The sequence below is a fragment of the Lagenorhynchus albirostris genome, chromosome 13, assembly GCF_949774975.1.
Source record: "Lagenorhynchus albirostris chromosome 13, mLagAlb1.1, whole genome shotgun sequence".
In the NCBI taxonomy this organism is placed as follows: Eukaryota; Metazoa; Chordata; class Mammalia; order Artiodactyla; family Delphinidae; genus Lagenorhynchus; species Lagenorhynchus albirostris.
This window is the reverse complement of record NC_083107.1, coordinates 59,262,362-59,285,998: the sequence shown is the minus strand read 5'-3', so window position 1 is coordinate 59,285,998 and position 23,637 is coordinate 59,262,362. Positions and strand designations below refer to the sequence as shown.

General features: G+C 40.0%; 1 protein-coding gene across 2 annotated transcripts in view; it reads left to right on the top strand.

The window, feature by feature from the left end:
• The window catches only part of RMDN2 (regulator of microtubule dynamics 2), an 81,229-nt gene that overhangs the window by 44,504 nt on the left and 13,088 nt on the right, over positions 1-23,637 (top strand). For both annotated transcript variants that reach the window (XM_060168769.1, XM_060168770.1), the window contains exons 8-10: positions 5,515-5,613; positions 11,847-11,900; positions 11,989-12,069. In XM_060168769.1, coding sequence (XP_060024752.1) covers positions 5,515-5,613; positions 11,847-11,900; positions 11,989-12,069 — 234 coding nt within the window. The remainder of the gene's footprint in view (positions 1-5,514; positions 5,614-11,846; positions 11,901-11,988; positions 12,070-23,637) is intronic.

The following is a 23,637-nucleotide window of genomic DNA, read 5'->3' as shown; positions in this document are numbered from 1 at the left end:
CTGCAGGCTGTGAGAAAAAACTACACTCACAGAAAGATAGACAAGATGAAAAGGCAGAGGGCTAGGTACCAGATGAAGGAACAAGATCAAACCCCAGAAAACAAACTAAATGAAGTGGACATAGGCAACCTTCCAGAAAAATAATTCAGAATAATGATAGTGAAGGTGATCCAGGACCCCGGAAAAAGAATGGAGGCAAAGGTTGAGAAGATACAAAAATGTTTAACACAGACCTAGAAGAATTAAAGAACAAACAAACAGAGATGAACAATACAATAACTGAAATGAAAACTACACTAGAAGGAATCAATAGCAGAATAACTGAGGCAGAAGAACGGATAAGTGACCTGGAAGACAGGATAGTGGAATTCACTGCTGCGGAACAGAATAAAGAAAAAAGAATGAAAAGAAATGAAGGCAGCCTAAGAAATCTCTGGAACAACATTAAACGCAACAACATTCGCACTATAGGGGTCCCAGAAGGAGAGGAGAGAGAGAAAGGACCAGAGAAAATATTTGAAGAGATTATAGTCGAAAACTTCCCTAATATGGGAGAGGAAATAGCCACCCAAGGCCAGGAAGCACAGAGTCCCATACAGGATAAACCCAAGGAGAAACACGACGAGACACATAGTAATCCAATTGGCAAAAATTAAAGACAAAAATTATTGAAAGCAGCAAGGGAAAAACAACAAATAACATACAAGGGAACTCCCATAAGGTTAACAGCTGATTTCTCAGCAGAAACTCTACAAGCCAGAAGGGAGTGGCATGATATACTTAAAGTGATGAAAGGGAAGAACATACAATCAAAATTACTCTACCCGGCAAGGATCTCATTCATATTCAAGGGAGAAATCAAAGGCTTTACAGACAAGCAAAAGCTAAGAGAATTCAGCACCACCAAACCAGCTCTACAACAAATGCTAAAGGAACTTCTCTAAGTGGGAAACACAGTCTAAAATAGACTTTAAAATAAAGAATGTTACAAGAGACAAGGAAGGATACTACATAATGATCAAGGGATCAATCCAAGAAGAAGATATAATAATTATAAATATATATGCACCCAACATAGGAGCACCTCAATACATAAGGCAACTGCTGACAGCTATAAAGAGGAAATCGACACAATAATAGTGGGGGACTTTAACACCTCACTTACACCAATGGACAGATCATCCAAAATGAAAATAAATAAGGAAACAGAAGCTTTAAATGACACAATAGACCAGATAGGTTGAATTGATATTTATAGGACATTCCATACAAAAACAGCAGATTACACTCTTCTCAAGTGTACACGGAACATTCTCCAGGATAGATCACATCTTGGGTCACAAATCAAGCCTCAGTAAATTTAAGAAAATTGAAATCATGTCAACCATCTTTTCTGACCACAATGCTATGAGATTAGAAATGAATTACAGGGAAAAACACGTAAAAAACACAAACACATGGAGGCTAAACAATACGTTACTAAATAACCAAGCGATCACTGAAGAAATCAAAGAGGAAATCAAAAAATACCTACAGACAAATGACTGAAAACACGATGATCCAAAACCTATGGGATGCCGCAAAAGCAGTTCTAAGAGGGAAGTTTAAAGCTATACAAGCCTACCTCAAGAAACAAGAAAAATCTCAAATAAACAATCTAACCTTACACCTAAAGGAACTAGAGAAAGAAGAACAAACAAAACCCAAAGTTTGCAGAACGAAAGAAATCATAAAGATCAGAGCAGAAATAAATGAAATAGAAACAAAGAAAACAATAGCAAAGATCAATAAAACTAAAAGCTGGTTCTTTGAGAAGATAAACAAAATTGATAAACCATTAGCCAGACTCATCAAGAAAAAGAGGGAGAGGACCCAAATCAATAAAATTAGAAATGAAAAAGAAGTTACAACAGACACCACAGAAATACAAAGCATCCTGAGAGACTACTACAAGCAACTGTATGCCAATAAAATGGACAACCTGGAAGAAATGGACAAATTCGCAGAAAGGTATAACCTTCCAAGACTGAACAAGGAAGAAATAGAAAATATGAACAGACCAATCACAAGTAATGAAATTGAAACTGTGATTAAAAATCTTCCAACAAACAAAAGTCCAGGACCAGATGGCCTCACAGGTGAATTCTGTCAAACATTTAGAGAAGAGCTAATCACCCATCCTTCTCAAACTCTTCCAAAAACTTGCGGAGGAAGGAACACTCCCAAACTCATTCTATGAGGCCACCATCACCCTGATACCAAAACCAGAAAAAGATACTACAAAAAAAGAAAATTACAGACAAATATCACTGATGAATATAGATGCAAAAATCCTCAACGAAATACTAGCAAACAGAATCCAACAACACATTAAAAGGATCATACACCATGATCAAGTGGGATTTATCCCAGAGATGCAAGGATTCTTCAATATACGCAAATCAATCAATGTGATACACCATATTAGCAAATTGAAGAATAAAAAACATATGATCATCTCAATAGATGCAGAAAAAGCTTTTGTCAAAATTCCACACCCATTTATGATAAAAACTCTCCAGAAAGTGGGCATAGAGGGAACCTACCTCAACATAATAAAGGCCATATACGACAAACCCACAGCAAACATCATTCTCAATGGTGAAAAACTGAAAGCATTTCCTCTAAGGTCAGGAAGAAGACAAGGATGTCCACTCTCACCACTATTATTCAACATAGTTTTGGAAGTCCTAGCCATGGCAATCAGAGAAGAAAGAGAAATAAAAGGAATACAAATTGGAAAAGAAGTAAAACTGTCACTTTTGCAGATGACATGGTAGTATACATAGAGAATCGTAAAGATGCCACCAGAAAACTACTAGAGTTAATCAATGAATTTGGTAAAGTTGCAGGATGCAAAATTAATGCACAGAAATCTCTTGCTTCCTATACACTAATGATGAAAAATCTGAAAGAGAAATTAAGGAAACAATCCCATTTACCACTGCAACAAAAAGAATAAAATACCTGGGAACAAACCTACCTAGGGAGACAAAAGACCTGTATGCAGAAACTAAGACACTGATGAAGGAAATTAAAGATGATACCAACAGATGAAGAGATATACCATGTTCTTGGATTGGAAGAATCAATATTGTGAAAATGACTATACTACCCAAAGCAATCTACAGATTCAATGCAATCCCTATCAAATTACCAATGGCATTTTTTATGGAACTAGAACAAAAAATCTTAAAATTTGTATGGAGACACAAAAGACCCTGAATAGCCAAAGCAGTCTTGAGGGAAAAAAACAGAGCTGGAGGAATCAGACTCCCTGACTTCAGACTATACTACAAAGCTACAGTAATCAAGACAATATGGTACTGGCACAAAAACAGAAACATAGATCAATGGAACAAGATAGAAAGCCCAGAGATAAACCCATGCACCTACAGTCAACTAATATATGACAAAGGAGGCAAGGATATACAATGGAGAAAATACAGTCTCTTCAATAAGTGGTGCTGAGAAAACCGGACAGCTACATGTAAAAGAATGAAATTAGAACACTCCCTAACACCATACACAAAAATAAACTCAAAATGGATTAGAGACCTAAATGTAAGACTAGACACTATCAAACTCTTAGAGGAAAACATAGGAAGAACACTCTTTGACATAAATCACAGCAAGATCTTTTTTGATCCACCTCCTAGAGTAATGGAAATAAAAACAAAAGTAAACAAATGGGACCTAATGAAACTTCAAAGCTTTTGCACAGCAAAGGAAACCATAAACAAGACGAAAATACAACCCTCAGAACGGGAGAAAATATTTGCAAACGAATCAACAGACAAAGGATTAATCTCCAAAATATATAAACAGCTCATGCAGCTCAATATTAAAAAAACAAACAACCCAATCCAAAAAATGGGCAGAAGACCTAAATAGACAACTCTGGAATATCTCAGAGTTGTTTAAGTGACTGAACTTCAGTTACTCTCATCAATCTGGATGATATCTTAAAACTATAATGCTAAGTGAAAACAATAAGTCAAAGAAGGAAATAAACAACATATCTTTTTTTTTCAAGTTCAAAAAAAGAAAAATAAGCATAGCAATAAATTAACATTATACAGAAAAGCGAGGGAATAATTTTGGGGGGATCGTATTTTCTTTGAAGTATAATTGATTTACAATATTATCTTAGTTTCAGGTGTAGAACGTAGTGAACATAGTTTTTATAGATTATACCCCATTGAAAGTTATAAAATATTGGCTATGTTCCCTGTGCTGTACAGTGTATCCGTGTAGCTTATTTATGTTATATATAGTAGTTTGTACCTCTTTTCTTTTTTTATTGAGCTAAAGTTGATGTACAATATTATGTCAGTTTCAGGTGTACAAGATAGTAATTCACAATTTTTAAAGGTTACACTCCATGTATAGTTATTATAAAATATTGATGGAATAATTTTTTTTTAAATAAAGGTTAATGGCTACCTAGAACCCTAGAAGATGGGATTAGGAAGGAAGACACTTGATGGCATTGGGAGAGCATAGTACCCTTTTAAGAATTCATTTCTGAATCTTTTTAAAAAATATTTAATTAATTAATTAATTTGGTTGCACTGGGTCTTAATTGTGGCCAGTGGGCTCCTTAGTTGCAGCTCTCAGGCTCCTCAGTGTGGCTCACCAGCTTCTTAGTTGCAGCACGTGTGCTCCTTAGTTGCGGCTCGCTGGCTCCTTAGTTGCAGCACCTGGACTCCTTAGTTGTGGCAGGTGGGCTCCTCAGTTGTGGTTCACCGGGTCCTTAGTTGTGGCATGAGAACTCTTAGTTGCGGCATGCATGTGGGATCTAGTTCCCTGACCAGGAATCGAAGCTGGACCCCCTGCATTGGAAGTGTGGAGTCTTAACCACTGTACCACCAGGGAAGTCCCCTGAATCCTTTTAATCTTTTATGTTATATATCTATTATTCATATTTGGGAAAAGTGAAAAAATTTAAAAAGAAAGCAAAAAACAAATGGTAATATGAGGTTTAATTTTGGTGTTCATTGGGTTTAAAAAAAATTATCCTGAATTATAAATATTTATACTGGGCCCTCACTGTACACTCCTCGTGGGTTAAGGATCCTCGTTCTGTTTACATTTCTGAGATGCTGCATTCTGGGTCAGGTTGGCAGCATGGAAAAGGTAGCAAGAGAGCAAAGGTAGGGTCTTGTAGCTACTACACCCTGTGCAAAGAAATACTATGCGTCATCTCAGGATCAAGAAGCACATGAACAAAGAGGATCAGCGTTAATCCCCACCCCCACCCCGTTTTTCCCTCATTGGACACAAACCTTATGAGTATTTCAAATTGGTTTGGTAACCAATGCTTTTAGAGCTCACAGTTTGTTAGAATTATGAAAAAAGGAAGGCAAAATATTAATACCATAAAGGTGGTATCTTACACTCATCTAACTGGGGAGAGATTATTCATTCAAAAGGTGAACAACTTTCTAAGAGTGATTTGCTCTATATTTGCAGGTCTCAAAACTGAGCTGGATTGAGAAAAAAATGGCTGCTACTCTGTTTGGAAAAATACCATCTGCAACTGTACAAGAAGCTTTGCAAAATTTCCTTAAGGTACATTTTGTCTATCCATTATTTCAGTGTCAAACTGGCTCCTATCTGCACCAGGCTCTCCTACTCTTGCTGTCAAGGAAATCTTTCTCTTCTCCATTTGTTGATTTCTAACTGTAAGCCCAGATTGAGTCCTCATTTTGGCATGTCCAAACTACTTCTTAGATCATAGTTATGCCCTAGGTCCTGGGTGTGGCAGCCCTTACTGCCAAATCCAGTGTAGCTTTCCAGGTCGTGTGAATATGTGCAAAAGCATTCATGCCCTGATTATTAGACTTGGTCCTAAATACTCCTCATTATCCTAATATAGAACCAGTTTCATCTTAAAGAACTAAAAGTTTCCAAGAAGGGGAGTTATTTAAAAAGTCACTCTATGAATCTCAGACAGTTCTATGGAACATTTGTGGGGCATCAGACCAAACCAGTATTTTCATTCCTGTCTTAAAATGTACAGTTGCTATGCTGATAAAACTCTAAATAGTAATGTGTGTGTATGCACACATGAAAATGTGTAATACATCCACCCATTTAACCAACTTCCTGTTGGGCTAATCTCTTCATCTTTCTCTGGAACCAATTATGGGATCTTATAGATACTAAGATTTTTTTTCTTTCACCACCTGCCTACTTCAGGTTTGTAACAATGTAGACAAAACCAGGCTCTGATTTTGGTAATTGTCCAACATACTGTACAGGCTAATATTTTTTGTTATATTTTAGGGATTGATTTTGTAGAACTGAGAGAGAGTTTAGAGATCATATAATCTAAGATGGCAAATATGTTGCATTGCACTTCTCTGAACAGTGAAAAAATAAGTATTCTAAAATCAAGCATGAGCCCAATGGAAAAAAGTATGGGAATACAAGTACAAGGGCTGTATGTTTCTTATTTTTTATTTAGTGTGATCTTTTTTGTTTTATAACAAAGCAAGACCTCAGGAATGTAATTTTTTCCAGTGTCACACAATGGCAGGTCAAAAATAGGAGTGCATTAGCATCACTTCACCTTTCTTCTACCATTGAGAATGAGTTCTCCCATGTTAAATTTTACAAGAATAGAGATCATGGTGCATTTAAGATAAATGATTTATAAAAGGTGCTATGTTCATTAGCAAAAAATTTATTTGAATTTGAAACCCATTTTTTCATAGTATCAAAGTTACAACTGGAGGGTCAGGTTTTCAGGACACTGCACGAAAGTTCTTAAGGTGCTTATGCACCTGAAGTATTACACAGATAAAAGTAGTAAGAGGCACAATAATGTAGGGTAAGGATTGCAAACTCTAGAACCAGAGCACCTGGTTAAATCCCAGTTCTACTTCTTACTGGCTGATTAACACTGAGCAAGTACTTAATCTCTCTCTCTCTCAATTTAATCGATAACATGGAGGTTATAGTTGTTGTTGTGAAGTTGTTGTGAACAACCCTTCATAGTGTTGTTGTGAAGATTAAATGAGTTAATACAAGCAAATTGCTTAGAGAATGCCCAGCAACTCATAAGTGCTCAATAAAAGCTCACAGAGTTTTAACTTCATTAAAATGTAAATACCTTGGCAGACCATCTTTGCGACCTCCCCATTTAGTTATGACTTAGATTGTCTGAAATGCATTCCATGATGTTTGTCAAGAGGGCGAGAAGGCATCAGGAATGCTTCTCCCCGTATTTACTGCAACACCTGAGGGTATGAGGAGACTAAGGCGTGGAGGAACTAAGAAATCTAGGACGGAGAGGAGTGGAAAAGGAAGCAGCGCATACCTTGGATCCCACACCCCAGGAGAGTCTGCAACCCCCTGGTCCCAATAGGGAGTCACGTCATTGGAACCCAGACTGTAGAACTTCTGCACCCACTCCATGCCTCCAAAGAGGGTCCACAGGAATGAGTCCCCAGAGCCATCCAGTTCAGTCCTGTAGCGATCAAGAGCACTGGCTTTGGAATCAGACAGTTTGAGACCCGAACCTTTTCCTATATGTATGACATGGGCATGTTTATTTCTCCCAGTCATAAATTTTTCATCTGTAAAGTAGGCATGCATAATAATACCTACTTTATCTGTTTTTTGTGAAAGTTACATAAAATAATGCATGTAATTTTCTTGGCCCAGGGTCTAGCACATTAAATGCACTAACTAAAAATAAATGTTGTTATTAGTTTGCTCATGTAACAGGTGAAATCTGGTCCTCCACAGTCTCAAAGCATCTAGGGAGGTGGTTTTAGACCAGGAGTCATCTGTGAATCCCCTGCTGGAATTTTGTCGAGCTATAGCATGCTTCCCACCTCATCCAAATTTATGGCATGATTCCCTCGGTCAGTGGTTTTTAACCTTGTCTATACCTTAGAATCATCTGGAGAGCTTTAAAAAACGCCAGCCCAGGCCACAACCCAGACTAATTATTTCAGAACCTCTGAATATATTAAGGTATAGTTTATATACAATCAAATTTACCCATTTTCTGTGTAGTTCAGTGAAATTTGACAAATTGGTATACTCGCATATCCATCTCCATTTCAAGATATAGAACATTTCCGTCGCCCTCAAGAGCTGTCCTTGCCCCTTTGCTGTCAGTTACCCCTGCCTCGTGCCCCAGGCAACCACTGATCTGTTTTCTGTCACTATAGCTTAGTTTTGCCTATTCGAAAATTTCGTATTAATGGAATCTTAGAGTTTGTACTTTGTGTGTGTCTGGCTTCCTTTGCTCAGCATAATGTTTTGAGCTGCAGTCATTCTATTGAGGGTATCTGTAGTTCTTTTTGTTTGCCTAGTAATGTTCTATCATATGGATATACCACAATTTGCTCATGCATTTACCTACTGGTGGATGTTTTCATTGTTCCCGGCTTGGGGCTGTTATGAATAAAGCTTCTGTGAACATTCATTTGCAAGCTTTTGTGTAGACATGTTTTAAATTTTCTTGGATAAATACCTAGGAGTGGAATTGTGGGGTCATATGGTAAGGGTTTTTAAAGCTTGATCAGCGTTTTTAAAGTTCTCAAGGTCCTTCATGTGCAGCCCATGGCATGGTTAAGAACCACTGGATCAGTGTGTGTGGTAAATGACAGGTGGGGCAATGTTGGCTACCCTGATGTCACTCACTGTTTGCAGTCACATGATCCCTGAGTCTTCCTTAGTGGTTCCACCAGCTGCAGAGCTGTCTTCTGTGCCTTGATATGACAGAGGGCTGCTGCACGAGGTTATGAGGTGTTTTAAAAACAAAGCTAATTTATTCAGCAATGTTTATTAAGCACATACCTAGTCCAAATGAAGGGAACACAGAAATGACCAACACAGCTCCTGCCTCCAGGGAACTTGGACAACCAACACGAAGTAAACAGGTACAGTATTCTCTGCCAGGTGTTGTGATAGTGTTATAAGAGCATAGCTAGAAACTGCCCCTTAATCAGAACATTCTGTTGAGTAACACCACCTTCCTTGTTACTCAGCTAAGGCCTTTGGCAAAGGTCAGGATCTGCTCCGTTTTAGGACTTAGGTGTTGTTAGTAGCCTGCCTATGTTCCTTTGGACTTTTTTTTTTTTTTTAACCATGAGTACAAAAAGAGATGTTCTGATTTATGATCATTCTGGTTAATTTGACATAAGTGTTAAGGTGTATATGCAGAATTAAAACTCCAACATTAAAGAAATAAGAAGCTGCTGTGTGCATATGTTGGGGCAAGTTATCTAGATAGGATTTGTTCAGAACAAGTTATCTGGATAGGATTTGCCCCAGTTCTGAACAAACAGAACTGAACAGTTCTGAACAAATCTGCCCCAGTTCTGAACAAACAGAACAAACACACAAACAGAACTACTGGACATAGAAGGTACAATCGAATAAAGTTTACTCTAGGTCCTTTTTTTTTCTTCCACTTATATTTCAGTATAATTGGCATGCAGCACTGTATAAGTTTAAGGTGTACAGCGTAATGATGTGACTTACATACATCACGAAATGATTATCACAGTAAGTTTAGTGAACATCAATCATCTCATGTAGACACAAAATTAAAGAAATAGAAAAAAAATATTTTCCTTGTGATGAGAACACAAGATTTACTGTCTTAGCTTTCATATATAACATAAGCAGTGTTCATTATATTGATCCTGTTGCACATTACATCCCTAGTACTATCTATCTTATAACTGGAAGTTATAACTTTTGGCTGCCTTCATCCAATTCCTCTCCCCTCCCAACACCCTCACCCCCACCTCTGGTAATCACAGATCTGATCTCTTTTTCTATGAGTTTGTTTGTTTGTTTTTGAAGCATAATTGACTTGCTACACTATGTTAGTTCCTGGTGCACAACATAGTGATTCGATATTTCTATATGTTTCAAAATGATCACCACGTTAAGTCTAGTTACCATCTGTCACCATACAAAGATATTACATAATTATTAACTATATTCCCCACACCATACATTTCATACCTGTGACTTATTTATTTTGTAAATATACAAAAATTGTATTAGTGTGGCTCGAGAAATGCACTTAGTAAACTCAGAGAGTTACAATGGAAATAACCGGACAAGTAGAGAGGAAGTGGGAGGACCAGAGCCCATCAGCACCATGGATGGCTCTATAGGACTTTCAAGACTCTGGCCAGGACTGGACTTCCTTCAGTCTGTCCACAGCCTTGCTGTTTCACTAGCAGGTTCTAGGCCAGATCCACACACTGTTCATCTGAAAGAGGTACACCCAGTCTGGCTTCCCAACCCAAGAGATTTTGTCCTCCTCTTCCTCCCAGGACCCTTCTCTTTGGGGTTCTGTAGAGAGTAAATGGCCTTTACAAGGGATGTGCTCCTGTAAGGTGTTGGAACCCTCCTCAGCACCCTGGGTCTTGCTTTCCCCTCCATTCGTATCCATCCTTAAAATGTACGTATCCTTTGACTCAGCAGCAATTCAACTTCTGGGAATCTCTCCTACACATGTAATCACATGCACACAAGCATATAGGAACAAGTATGTTCGCTGATCATTATTAGTAATAGTGAAAAATAAGTCTAAATGTCTAAGGGAGAATGCTTAATTTAATTATGGTATATGTGTAGTATGAAATGCAGCTCTTAGAAACAATGAGGGAGATCTTGTATGTGAACACAAAAATGTATCTGTGGTATGTTGTGGGGAAAAAGTTTTGGACCAATATGTAGGAAATGGTCCCATTAAAAAGTTTTTTTTCAAAAATCAGTTCCCTTTGGAGGGGGCAGGTTACTCTGCTTGGTAAAATGTCTGTAGGATGCATTTGTCAAACTGTTGGTAGTGGTTACCCCTGGGGGCTGAGATCGTAATTGAGAATAAGATTCTAACCGAGAAACTTTCACTTTTTAATTTTGGAAATGTCTGGATTGTTAGTGTGTTGTAAAACAAGCATATTTTTATAAATTTTTTAAAGTATCCTTCTTTTGGGTTCTGTGTCCCTCTGTGTTGGGGGCTGGGTCGGGTTGGGAGCTTCCTTGCATAGACCTTTACAACAGCAAAACCTGGCTCCGATGCAAAGATTGACTTAGGTTCTAAGAAGAGCTCTCTAGTAGCAACACCATATGCCTGGCGGAATTCTTATTTACGAGAGATAGAGAAAAGGAACTGGTACGTAAGACATTAGTAGATGAGGGGTAAAGTACCTTTATAATACCCACTTATTAAAATCTGCAAGGAGGTCTGCTACTTGGACTAGTTATTTTAAGCATCTGCATTTTCTTTGAAAGAACTTGATGTGATGGACCTCAGTTATTATTCAGCTCATATGGAGTGTGTTGAGATCATAAGAAATCAAATATTAATGTAGTGGAAGATGCTTGCCATGTGATGTCAGTCACGTTCTACTCATGCTTCCCAAAGAGATTGTAGGGACTTGTCCTGGGGAGAGTGTATCACCAGTTGTTTTGTCCCTGAAAGAAAAAAACACAAAAGATAGAGAAGGGGAAGTGAGGAAGATGGTTATACAAAGGATGGTTATACCTTTGTTTTGTATAACAAAGGTTATACAAAATCTTAAAGTATCTCATTGCTTTGTAAACTTTAAGACCACAATAATAATTCTATTTTAATGGATAAGCTCAAAAGCTATATTTCTACCCAAAGGATACTTGAGCTAATAAAATGATTCACATGTGACACAACCACCCTAAATTCTTAGGGCAATTTGGTTAATGTCTGATTTATTGAAATATATCTACTTTACTTATTGTTTTAGTATTTCCCTGTTATTCTCTTTTCTGTTTTCTCTGAAAATCAGGTCGAAGAACTACACCCTGGGTTTTCTAAGTCCAATTACATGTTCTTGGCCAAGGTAATGAAGACCACAGTTTTAAGATCACTTTGACTTCATTACACAAAAATGTGATTAAGCTTCATATTGATTATTTTTTCATTTCTAGTGTTATATTGATCTTGAACAAACAGATACTGCTGTGAAGTTCTGTAATATGGCAGTGTTGCTTCCTTGTGTTACCAAAGAGGTAAGTCCATACGGTGACAAGGAGCACTGTTATTTTATTAGTACGATTCCAGCCTCAAATATGAACAACCAGCTTAGATACATCTGGAGGTTTTTGCTATCCTAAAACATATTGACTTGGATTTAACATGTACTATGATGTTTTAAAAATTGCTATAGGGGGCTTCCCTGGTGGCGCAGTGGTTGAGAGTCCACCTGCCGATGCAGGGGACGCAGGTTCGTGCCCTGGTCTGGGAAGATCCCACATGCCACGGAGCGGCTGGGCCCATGAGCCATGGCCGCTGAGCCTGTGCGTCCGGAGCCTGTGCTCCGCAATGGGAGAGGCCACAACAGTGAGGGGCCCGCGTACTGCAACAAACAAACAAACAAACAAACAAAAAAATTGATATAGGTAACCCTTCCCCAGGAGACCCCTTGTATCTTTAAGGAGCACACAAATCGTGGGCTAGCAGGTAAAACATTGTGATGCATGTTAGGTGTTACACAGCAGGGAGTGGGAAGGGCCCCACGAAGAAGGATGGAGGACAGCATGATTCTGGGGAGCTGGTGATTAAACTGGGGTAGGCAGCAAACAAACTAGACAGGCTGCCGCCTTACAGCAGGAGGAGGCTCTGTGCAGTTGCCACTGTCAGTCCCCAGCGCACAGCACGTTGTGTCTGTGGAAGGCCGTGAAGAGGACTAAAAATATGTACTAACATTTTCTTGATCTTTGAACACCATTAACGTAAAAGAAGGTGTCGCATTGCTTCTTGCCTTTTTCCCGCTAATTCAGAATTCTGGACGTGCTGTAAGTTTTAGGAGTTTCACAGCATTAACAATTCAGTCTGTGTTCCTGTGTACTGGAATTGCGGGAACAAAAGGAAATGAATAAATGTTTTCCTGCTCCCTTCTCATAGCACATAAACATTATCAGCCTGTGAATCGCAACTGAATAGAAATACCTCAGAAATAAGTACTCCTCCTCTGCTGTTGGAGCAATACAGGCTTCAGCGTTTGTTGTGATCTGGAACATAAACACGTAAGACATGCCCGCTGCCCTCTAGGAGCCTGTAGCCTAGAAGGGAACATAAGGTATATATCCAAATAAAGGGAGCTCAGGGTAGAAAGCATGAAGTGCTCAGAAAGGTACAAATCATTGGTTATGGACATATTGAAAAGGGGGAAATTATTTTCACCTGGAAGAGATCAGCTAGCATCAGAGGTGGACCTGGAAAGACGTATGTAACTTGGAGGTGTGGGCGAAGCACGTCACGGGCGGTGAACAAAAACACAGAGGTGGAGAAGCAGAGGTTTGTTTGCCTGGAGTGGAAGGACTATTCAGGGCAGTCATGGGAAATAAGTCTGGAGAGGGGAAGTGAAACAAGACCTGCGCAGGACCTTCCAGGTTCAGGGATGCCTGTGTCTCTATACAGGGCTCAGCAGCAGCCACCTGCGCAAGGGCCTGGCCTGCTTCTATGTTTGGGATTTCCTACGGGGTTCATTATCCTTCTAACTCTAATCCCTAGTTGGCTCCATTGGTGAATAGGAAATACAAAACAGCACTCTTTATCTAAAAGACAGTTTGTGTAGCTTTTTCAGCAGGAAACAGATTTTGTCCCTCTCGTTGCTTGCTCCGTGTTAGTGGTTGGGACCCTACTGTCTTTTACATCTCTCCTGAACGATGCCAGTTTGGGTTACATGCAGTCCTTTTAAACTGAGTGTCTATGCATTCTTACTAGAATAGGAGATTAAAATACAGTATGATAGTGAGGTACCTGGTTTGATATGCAGATGTTTATGCATGACATTCAGCGCTCTCACAGGCGGTCTAATGTTGACCAGCTTCGGGGTTTGATCCTTGGTCCCTAAGTCTTCTCTCCCCTTTCCTTCTCCCTACCTGCCAAACCTATCCTCCATGGCTTCAAATACTACGTACCTGCCAGGGGTCCTCAAATTTGCGTCTCTAGACCTCTCCTCTGAGTCTGGACCTGATTATCCAACAGCCTGCTTGACATCTCTGCTTGGATGACTCATAGACATCTCACACTCAACTAGTCATCAGGCCTTTGCATCTGCTCTTCCTCCATCTGCCCCTCTTAGTAAATAGCACCTCCACCCACCCAATTAGAAAAGCTGGGAATGATCCTTGACACATCCTTATCCCTCAGCCCCCAAACCCAGATGTCTACCCAGACACCAAGTTCTCGTAGTTCTTCTTTCTTTTTTTTTTTTAAATTTATTTATTTAAATTTACTTATTTTTGGCTGTGTTGGGTCTTCGTTGCTGCGTGCGGGTTTTGTCTAGTTGCAGCGAGCGGGGGGCTACTCTTCGTTGTGGTGCACGGGCTTCTTATCGCAGTGGCTTCTCTTTTTGCGGAGCACCGGCTCTAGGCGTGCAGGCTTCAGTAGTTGCAGCATGCGGGCTCAGTAATTGTGGCTCAGGGGCTCTAGAGCACAGGCTCAGTAGTTGTGGCGCACGGGCTTAGTTGCTCCGTGGCATGAGGGATCTTTGCGGACCAGGGCTCGAACCTGTGTCCCCTACATTGGCAGGAAGATTCTTAACCACTGCACCACCAGGGAAGCTCTCTCGTAGTTCTTCTAATACATGCCTTGAGACATCCAACTGCTCTCTCTCTCTCTCTCTCTCTCTCTCTCCACCTACCACTCCAAGCAGGGCACCACCCTCTTTCACCTGAGCTACGATCATGAGAGCCTCCCAACTGGTCTCACAGCTCCTTGCCCCCTGCCCAGTCATTCTTGGCTCCCAATATCAGCCAAAGCCACAGATTAAACATAACCTTCGCATGTCACTTCCCTGCTTGAAAACCTTTTGCTTTTAGGATGAAGTTCAAAATTTTTAGCATGCCCGTCAGGGCTCTGATCTAGCTCCTCCCAATCTCTTAAGCTTCATATGTTCCCCTCTCTCCCCTCCTCTACACTGTGTTCTTTCCCACCTTGAGCCCTTGGGACACAGTGTTCCCCCTTTTGGAAACATTCCCCTACAAACCCTCCATTCCCTTCACCAGCTTTATTCCTACTCATCCTTCAAGCCTCACCATCAATGTCATTTCTTCAGGAAAGATTTCCTTGACACTCCCAGGCAAGAAAGTACCTCATACTTTTCCTTCATGCCATTTAGCACAGTTGTGATTATATAGTTATTTGTGTGGTTGCTTCATGAAAGTAGCAACCAGGTGTGTTTCATTCATCACTCTCTTCCTAGTGCCAAATGTACTGCCTGGCGTATAACAAGGACTCAGTAAGTACTGGTAGGAAGACTCAATAAAAGTGCTAATAGTAATAATAAATAGAACCGGTAATAAATGTAACTAAGAAAGCTGAGCAGTGTGGAACTATTTATGTAATAAGCACAACAGCCTTAGCAAATATTTCCCACATTACTTATTTTTTCCAGTGATTTGTATTCCTAGCAGTTTTTTTTCAAGTGGTTAATGTACTGTCAGGAATATCTCAATTTCTTTTTCAGTTAGAAAATCGAATGAGGCAAGTTATCTATAGTACCCACTCTCTCTGTAAAGGTTTTCCAGGTTGAAGTGTATTCCGTTAGTGATTTTGCTGACCCACTTGTTTATTTCCAAAATATCTAGCATTGACACTCATTACAGAGAAGGCAGCCCAGCCATCGGTTTTCTCTCCCTCCTGTGAACTTGCATAACATTTGTGCTTCTTTCTGTGGCACTCGTACCCTCTTCCTGGCATCGCAGTCATTTGTGAACGTGACTTCTGTCCTTATCAAGGAGCTTGGAGCTCATCATACTGCACTTAATATCGGGAATGTCAGCCCTTGGGCCTCTAGAGCCCAGATTCATGCACATAAGCCACTTTACAGTTTCAGAATCTGAAATTACAGTATTTTATTATTCATGTGGACTTTTCTTGACCCTAGATAGGTAATGTCAGCTCCTGAGAAACATTTCTTCTTTTAAAATTAAAGGGAGTCCTGTGTCTAAGGCAGTGTGAGAATGATCACTGAGTGAAATAACAACAACGCTGGCAGCCTGAAAATTGTTTGCCTGGAGGAAGAGTCCAAGTTATTGACTCAGAGCACACTGAGAAAGCACAAATATCAAAAGCATTGTGTGGTATGTTGTGCTACAATGAGGGATGTGCTAATCCGGTAAAGAAAAATACTTTTAAAATTGTTATAATATTTTGAAGTGACATTAATCACTCTTCTAAGGCAAACAGACTCTTATTGGACAGTAAATACAATGTATCAGAAACAACCACAGGGAGAAGATGCCTCTGGGAGGGCAGGAAGTAAAGAACTTCTTTATATTTAGCAAGGTGTGTAGCTGTCTTTGAAATTACCTGTAGTTTAAGTCCTGGGCTGCATTTCCAACCTGTTCTATAGACTGAGAATCTTCACTCTCCTTAGTAACCACTCTTAATAATAAAATCCTAATTTTTTTTTTTTTTTTTGGCTGCACCACACAGCTTGTGGGTTCTTAGTTCCCCAACCAGGGATCGAACCCAGGGCCCTGGCAGTGAGAATGCCAAGTCCTGACCACTAGACCACCAAGGAATCTCCTAAAATCCTAATTCTACTTTAAATGTGCTATCTTAATTAAGACCTCATATTTGATTATCTTAATTAAGACATCGTGTTTTCAGGTAAGTTTAGAAAGTATAGTTAGTCCACAACTCTTCACCTGTCTTCCTGTTCTAGGGATGCTACAACTCAGAGGGGTGGCTGGATCACTTACCAAAATCCAGCAGTGTTGTCCAGGGTCTCATTTGTTAGAAATTCATATTTGCCTATTTCTTTCTGGTTTAAATGTATATCTTATGCATTAACTCATCTGTGTTCTCCATGCCTGGAGAATTAATTCTTCCTATACATTAAAAAACAATTAATAAAGCCATTTCAGAGTGGACAGAGTGGACTTTCCCACTGTCTGAACAGACATTTCGTGAATTATAGGCAGGCAATGTTACTCTGTTTACACCCTCCTGTTTCTACTCTTTTGTCTCCTACCTTCTATTCATCTGCATTCGAAATATATTATTTCTTAAGCTTTCTCAGTATGTAATGGCCTTAGCTGTATACTTTAAGTTGATCTTAAAAATACCTTAAAGAAATTTCTTAGCCTTCCTTGTAATTAATTTTCTTAAAATAACTGATGTAGAATCAGTTTGGGATCAGTTATTTTTAATCAGTATGCAGTCTAGTAAAGTTGATGTTTGATAAATCATTACCCAAATGCTTAGAGCATAATGATTTAATATAAATGAGTCTCTCTCTTATTTATCTCTGTAGCATAGAGCATTGATGTATTTAATCAAAACATAATATTTTCTGACTCAGATCAAATAAATCTATGTTTTTGAATGTGTGTTTGAGTGAGTGAAAAAAATTACCTTTATTCATTTATCTTGCAAATATGGTGATGCTCTGCCAGAGGCTGGGGATACAGTGAGAAGAAAAACAGATCCTGTCCTTGCCACCATGAATTCTGTAGTCTAGGGGAGAAGGCAGGCACTGAACAAGTAATAGCAATAAAGTGTGATGAGTGTAATGGAAATAAAATCACAGAGATTTATGAGAAAATAAAACTGGGACTGCAACCTGGACCAGGGGCTAAGAAAGGCCTTCCTGAGGTTTTGATAGGTAACCTGAGATTCTAAGGAAATTAGAATTTAAACCCAATGGTTTAAATCTTTAAGACTTTCTTGGGTGTGGGGGGCTTGTTAAAAATATGGATTCCTGTCCTTCTAGAGAGAGAGAAGCTCTGCGCTGCAGAGCGTGATGACAGCAACCTCACTATCAATGTGACTCACTCAGGTTTCTGTCCGTTGAGTTCTGCTCTGCCAGCTTAGTGCTCAGGCTGTCCCTGAGTAAGAAAACAGAGGAAGGCAGGTGGTAGCTGGGTTCTTGGCATTGCAGCCACAGGAAATGATGACCTTTGAGGACATGGCTGTGGACTTGACTCAGAAAGAATGGGCCTGCTGGACCCGTCTCAGGGGAAGCCGTGCAGAGACATGATGCTAGAAAACACCAGTCATTGGCTCTCCCTTGGGTGTGAGCTCTGAAATCAGATGTGACTTCCCAGTTGGTTCAAGGGGAAGAGCTGAGGTGGGGGAGGGAGAAGATTTCCCCAAGGCCAGCGTCTAGGCTGGAAAGTCTTAAAAACTAGGACATAACTTCCCTGCAGAATATCTGCAGGAAGGAGCCATCTAATGTCACGGTAAGTTCGTGAGGGTGAGGTCTGTTTCTCTACATTAGAACTGATCCGCAAGTGGGGTAACTGAGGAATGCAGAACGATCTCATGACTTCAGTTTGAGGTGAAAGTGTGCTGTCTCAGCAGAAAGGTTTGGGTAGTTTGAATCTGGGGAAGAAAGGAGTAACCTGAGCTCACAACCATAGTCTGGGTTCTTACAAGAGGACATTTGCATAAATATGGTCAAACATCAAGTGCTTGAAACATAATGAAGGCCTCAAAATTACTCAGATAACTGTACAGTGGACATGCTGCAAAGGAGAAAACTTCTGTACCTGCAGGAGAGTCACACACCCTGTGAAAGTAACCAGGGGGGCAAAGACTTTAACTAGAGGTTATCAATGAATGAATGAGCATAAAATTCATATGTAGCGGAATGAATAGATGAATGGATGTGGACAGACCTTTAACAGCCTCTCATCTCCTCAGTAGCAGAGATTTCACACTGGAGAGGAGTTCTCTGAATATAGTGAGAATGGGGAAATATCCACTCACAGCTCCACATTGACTGAACAAGTGTTAACTCACACTGGAGAGAAGCCCCGTAAATGTAACGAATGTGGGAAACACTTTAGCCAGAGAGCTACCTTTTGTTCACACCAGAGACAAACCCTTTGCCATCATTATGGAAATGCCTCCAGTAATAATTCATCCTTCAAATGACACAAGTGAATCACACTGCAGAGAAGCCATAAGAATATCATCTATGTGGTAAAGGCTTTAGTTGATGCTCTAACCTTAGCCATGAAACAGCATACACTGGAGAGGAACCCTAGAGACGTAATGAATTTGGAGGAACCTTCAGTCCCAGCTCTAAACTTTATAGACACCAGAGAGTTCACGCAGGGGAGAAATGCTGCAGCCTTCAGCCATCTCTCAGGCCTTGGTCTGCACAGAAAACTCAAACAGGAAGGGACACAGCAAGTCTTTACCAAGAGGAGGAAGCCATTTGGGAAATACCAGACAATTCATGCTGGAGAAGCAATTCAATGAAATAAACATGGGAAACCCATTACTCAGAGAGCAGCACTCCAGGGCACGTGAGGACTTCTACTGTATCAGACACTCTCAGTGTCATGAATGAAATGATCTCACCTTAGTCAGCCTTAAAGTTCTCACACTTGGGAGTTCCTTAAGCCTCAAGTCAATGTAGAAATGCCTTCATCTGGATTTTATATAAGAAAATTCATACTCAGGGGAAAAAAATACTCTATCAAGAAGAACCCTTTAGTACACAATTCAACATATAATTAGACTTCTGCCAAATGACATATTACTGAAAATAATACCATGTAAAGATGTAGAACTGTGATGCATTCTTAGAAAAGTTGAATGCAGATTTTGGTGAGATGTAATAAACAATGTGATAACCCCTCTTCAGTAGATTAATAAGAGTTGTTGATGAAAAATCTAATACATGGGTATTTGTCTTTAAAAAAATCATGAGGGCTTCCCTGGTTGCGCAGTGGTTGAGAGTCCGCCTGCCGATGCACGGGACACGGGTTCATACCCCGGTCCGAGAGGAGCCCACGTGCCGCGGAGCGGCTGGGCCCGTGAGCCATGGCCGCTGAGCCTGCGCGACCGGAGCCTGTGCTCCGCAACGGGAGAGGCCACAACAGTAAGAGGCCCGCATATCGCAAAAAAAAAAAAAAAAAAAAAAAAAAATCATGAAACATTATGGTGAGTAATTGAGGCATTTTCCTTTACTGCATCGCTGTTGATCAGCTGATCAGTTTCAGTTTTGTACACAGCTCTAAACGTATTTACAAGGACTTTGTTTAATCAGAAAATACCTTTTAATGTAACGGAAAAAGCATAGAATACAAAACATGTGTTCTAATTATTCTATTTGTGTTTAAATATGTACCCACATGGCAAGGGTGAATGGAAACATGGACAAACAAGCACAGTTTATAAGTGATTCAGATATCCCAGGTGATACTGATGCAGGTGGTATACACACCATATTTTATTAAATAGAAATAGAAAGATAAATAGAAAGGTTTGGAGTTGAGAAATATGTGAAAAAGCACTGTATCAAGTGTACAATATTGCTGAAATGTTGAGTTCTTGAGAGAGAGAAGAGGTGAGAGCCTTGTATACCTTTTTCTTAAAAGCAAGAGAAAACCATTAGAGGGTCTTAAGCAGCAAGTAAAGCAATGAGATTTTTAGAAGGACACAATAGCTACCATGTGGAGATTGACTTGGATGGGAGGAGAGCAAAATTGGAAGTTGGAATACAATTTAGATAACTTATGCAATGACACAAACATGAGGTGATGACCTGGACCAAGATGATGGCAGCGAGGAGTGAAGAGATGAGGACTGATTCAACAGATTTGTAGGTAGTATTGTCTACAGGACTTGGATATCGAAGATGGAGGACTCAAGAATGACATCTCGGTTTCTGGCATGGGAACCTGACGAGGGCAGGTGGCAGTACCCTTTATGGACACAGGGAATATTGGAGAACCAGATTTGGTAGACAAGGAGAGTTCAGTTTTGGACATTTGGAGTTTGTGTTTTTGAGATTTTCAGATCCATTAAGTGATTGAATATTTGGCATATAAATGTCTGAAACCACAAGTACGGCAGAGATCATCCAGAGAGGTTATATAGTGTGTGAAAAGCAGAGGGCAAAGGATCAACCGTGAGAAACTCCAGTGTAATGGGAGGGAAAGAAACCTACAAATGAGATTGAAAGAAGTGGCCAAAGATGACAGGACTCCAGAATCCAAGGGACGGCGGAAGTGGTCAACTCTGTCAGACACTCTAGGGGAGTCAAGACTGTAATGAGCAGATGAAGTTAACGATGCCTATGTCATTGGTGATCTTAACCCAGACTGTTTCAGTGGAACAGTATAGGAGGCAACAGAGCGCAGAGCACTAGAGGTGAGAAAATCCAGTCAGTACGTGCAGACACTGCTCCAATAATTTGATGGGAAAGAGAGGAGAGATGTAAGGTAGAAGTTAAAGCAGTGCTTGAATTGAGAAATAGTTTTGTTTTGGATGGAAAATCTCGGAGCATATTTAAATAGTAATGAGAAAGAGCCAGCAAAGAAGGAAGGGTTCAAGAAAGACTAGAGAGGGGGGAGATAACTGATAAAATTAGGTCACCAGGAAGCCGGAGACGGTGGGATCCAAAGCACATTAAGGTCCTGTCCTTTTGTCACAGGATAGATAGAGGAATCGATGGGTTTGTAGTGAACCAGGGTAAGTGCCCCAGGGGGGGAAGGGTTTTAGTCTTTGAGTGAGAGTAGGAGGGTGTGGAATCTAAGGTGGGTAGAAAATAAGTCAAGGCAGGAAAAAGCTGATAGAGAACAAGGATAAAATCCCTCCATGAACCTATTGAAGGTTGAAAATTTGATGTATTAAGCGTAATTGGATAAATGACCCCAAAGGATAGGCAGTGTTCAGAGAACAGGATGCCTATTTCAGAGGTGGAGCAGTTTTAGGTCTGACACAGCCCAGGGTGCACTCGCAGAGGTGGTGGGGAAGATGAGGAGACACCCTTCTAAAAGGCTGGGATACACGGGCCGTGGGAACAGTGAAGTCTCCAACAGTGGTGGCGGAACTCGGTGTGGAGACCAAGGCACCAAAGTCATAAAAAATAAAAGTAAAAGGAGAGTGACCAGGAGTTTGTTAACAGCTATAAGAAATGGTCGAGAGCAATTATCCTGTACCACTGGCTCTAACCACTCCCTCATCCTCTTCACGAGCCCCTCAGAAATATTCTTTTAGCAAATGCATTGCTGGTTATGCAGAAATGACTTCAAAACAAGCCTTCTAACAGGGGTTCCAGGGAGCTCTGTCTGGGAAAAAGGGGAGGAGTGTGAGGTTGAGTCAGGGAAGAGAGACTAGAGAAGAGCAGTTTTGGGGTGAGCACCGAAGAGGATTCATGATCTGAAGGGGGTACATTTGGGGCAGTGACAGAGGAAAGCATGACTGGAGGTGCTGCTTTTAGTTGGTGGGGGGTTTCTTAAGCTAAAAGGCACTGCCAGTGTCCTCTATCCATTAAAAATAAATTAATTAAAGACTTAGGTGGAAACCCTGGGAAGGAGGTAAAGTGGGAGGTGTGTGTGTGTGTGTGTGTGTGTGTGTGTGTGTGTGTGTGTGTGTGTGTGTGTGTTGGCAGTTGGATTGGGTGGGAGTTGAAGGAATTCTTTGTGGTGCCTGAGGGCAAATATTGCTAAGCCATGATCTTAATTTTAAATCTTTTATTGTAGTTTAAGCATATTCATTTCTTTAGGCATCTAGTTGAAATAAGTCTCTCATCTACATAAGAAATTGGTTCCTAGATTTGGGAAATTGTTACTGAGCTCTGGTGTCTAACCACTTGTTTAACAGGCATTTATTTAGGGTCTTCTAGGTACCAGGCACTGAGCTGGCCCTAGGATTACAAAGATAAACATGAATTATGGCTTTTTATAAGTTCTTTTAAATAATGCATCACTATCATAGATTCATTAACCATATTTTCTTACAACCTTCAAAAATATTGATTTGATAGAAGGTATACTCCTAGTTGATGAGACACTACAGTAGAATCAGTGTGTTAATGTTTATGATTAAAACTATTAAAGAACTTCCAGTTTTTAAAAAAATCTGGCTAACAGCTACTTCCAAAATCTACCTTGTCCAGTTTTCCTCATCTGTTTATTTTAAATGTGTTAACATTCCTTAATTCCTTTCTGATCGATGCTCAGTGTCTGTTAAACACAAAAGCGCATAGGAGTACCTTACTATCTGAATTTGTTTCTACTCTTCCTAACTTCCACACTTGTTTTAAGGAAATAACACATGTGGAGTCCTATAAAACATATTACATGACTTTTAATCTTAAATATAAACTACCTGATAAAGTAGGTAGTTTGGATCTTGTAGTGGAATCTTGTCTGGATCTTACAGAGGAATCTCAGATTTCTTCAAATTCTGCTGCTAGGGCCAGGACCTCTTCCACATGTTACAGTTGAAGAAGAAAACAGTGTTATCATTAACACGCTGGTGGATCCAGTGTGTCAGCTTCTATAGAAGCGGCTCACCTTCCTGTATCCACCACTCCAGACCAGCTGGAGGAAGAGCCTGGAAATCACTCTCCACATCACTTATATTTTCAGAGATCTGATTCATGCCTCGTCCTAAGAAATGCACAGTTTCTTTGTAATGGTCTTTAAAAGAGTATTCCCTCATTCAACAAAAGTCTACTTCAAAGTACCTAGAGTATGAGGTTGAATGTGTGAAATCTTTTTGTGTATTTGTATTTTCTTTATAGGATAAAGATGCACAGAAAGAGGTGAAAAAAATAAACACTTCCTTGAAGAGGTAAATAAAAGAACTTGCTCTTCAAC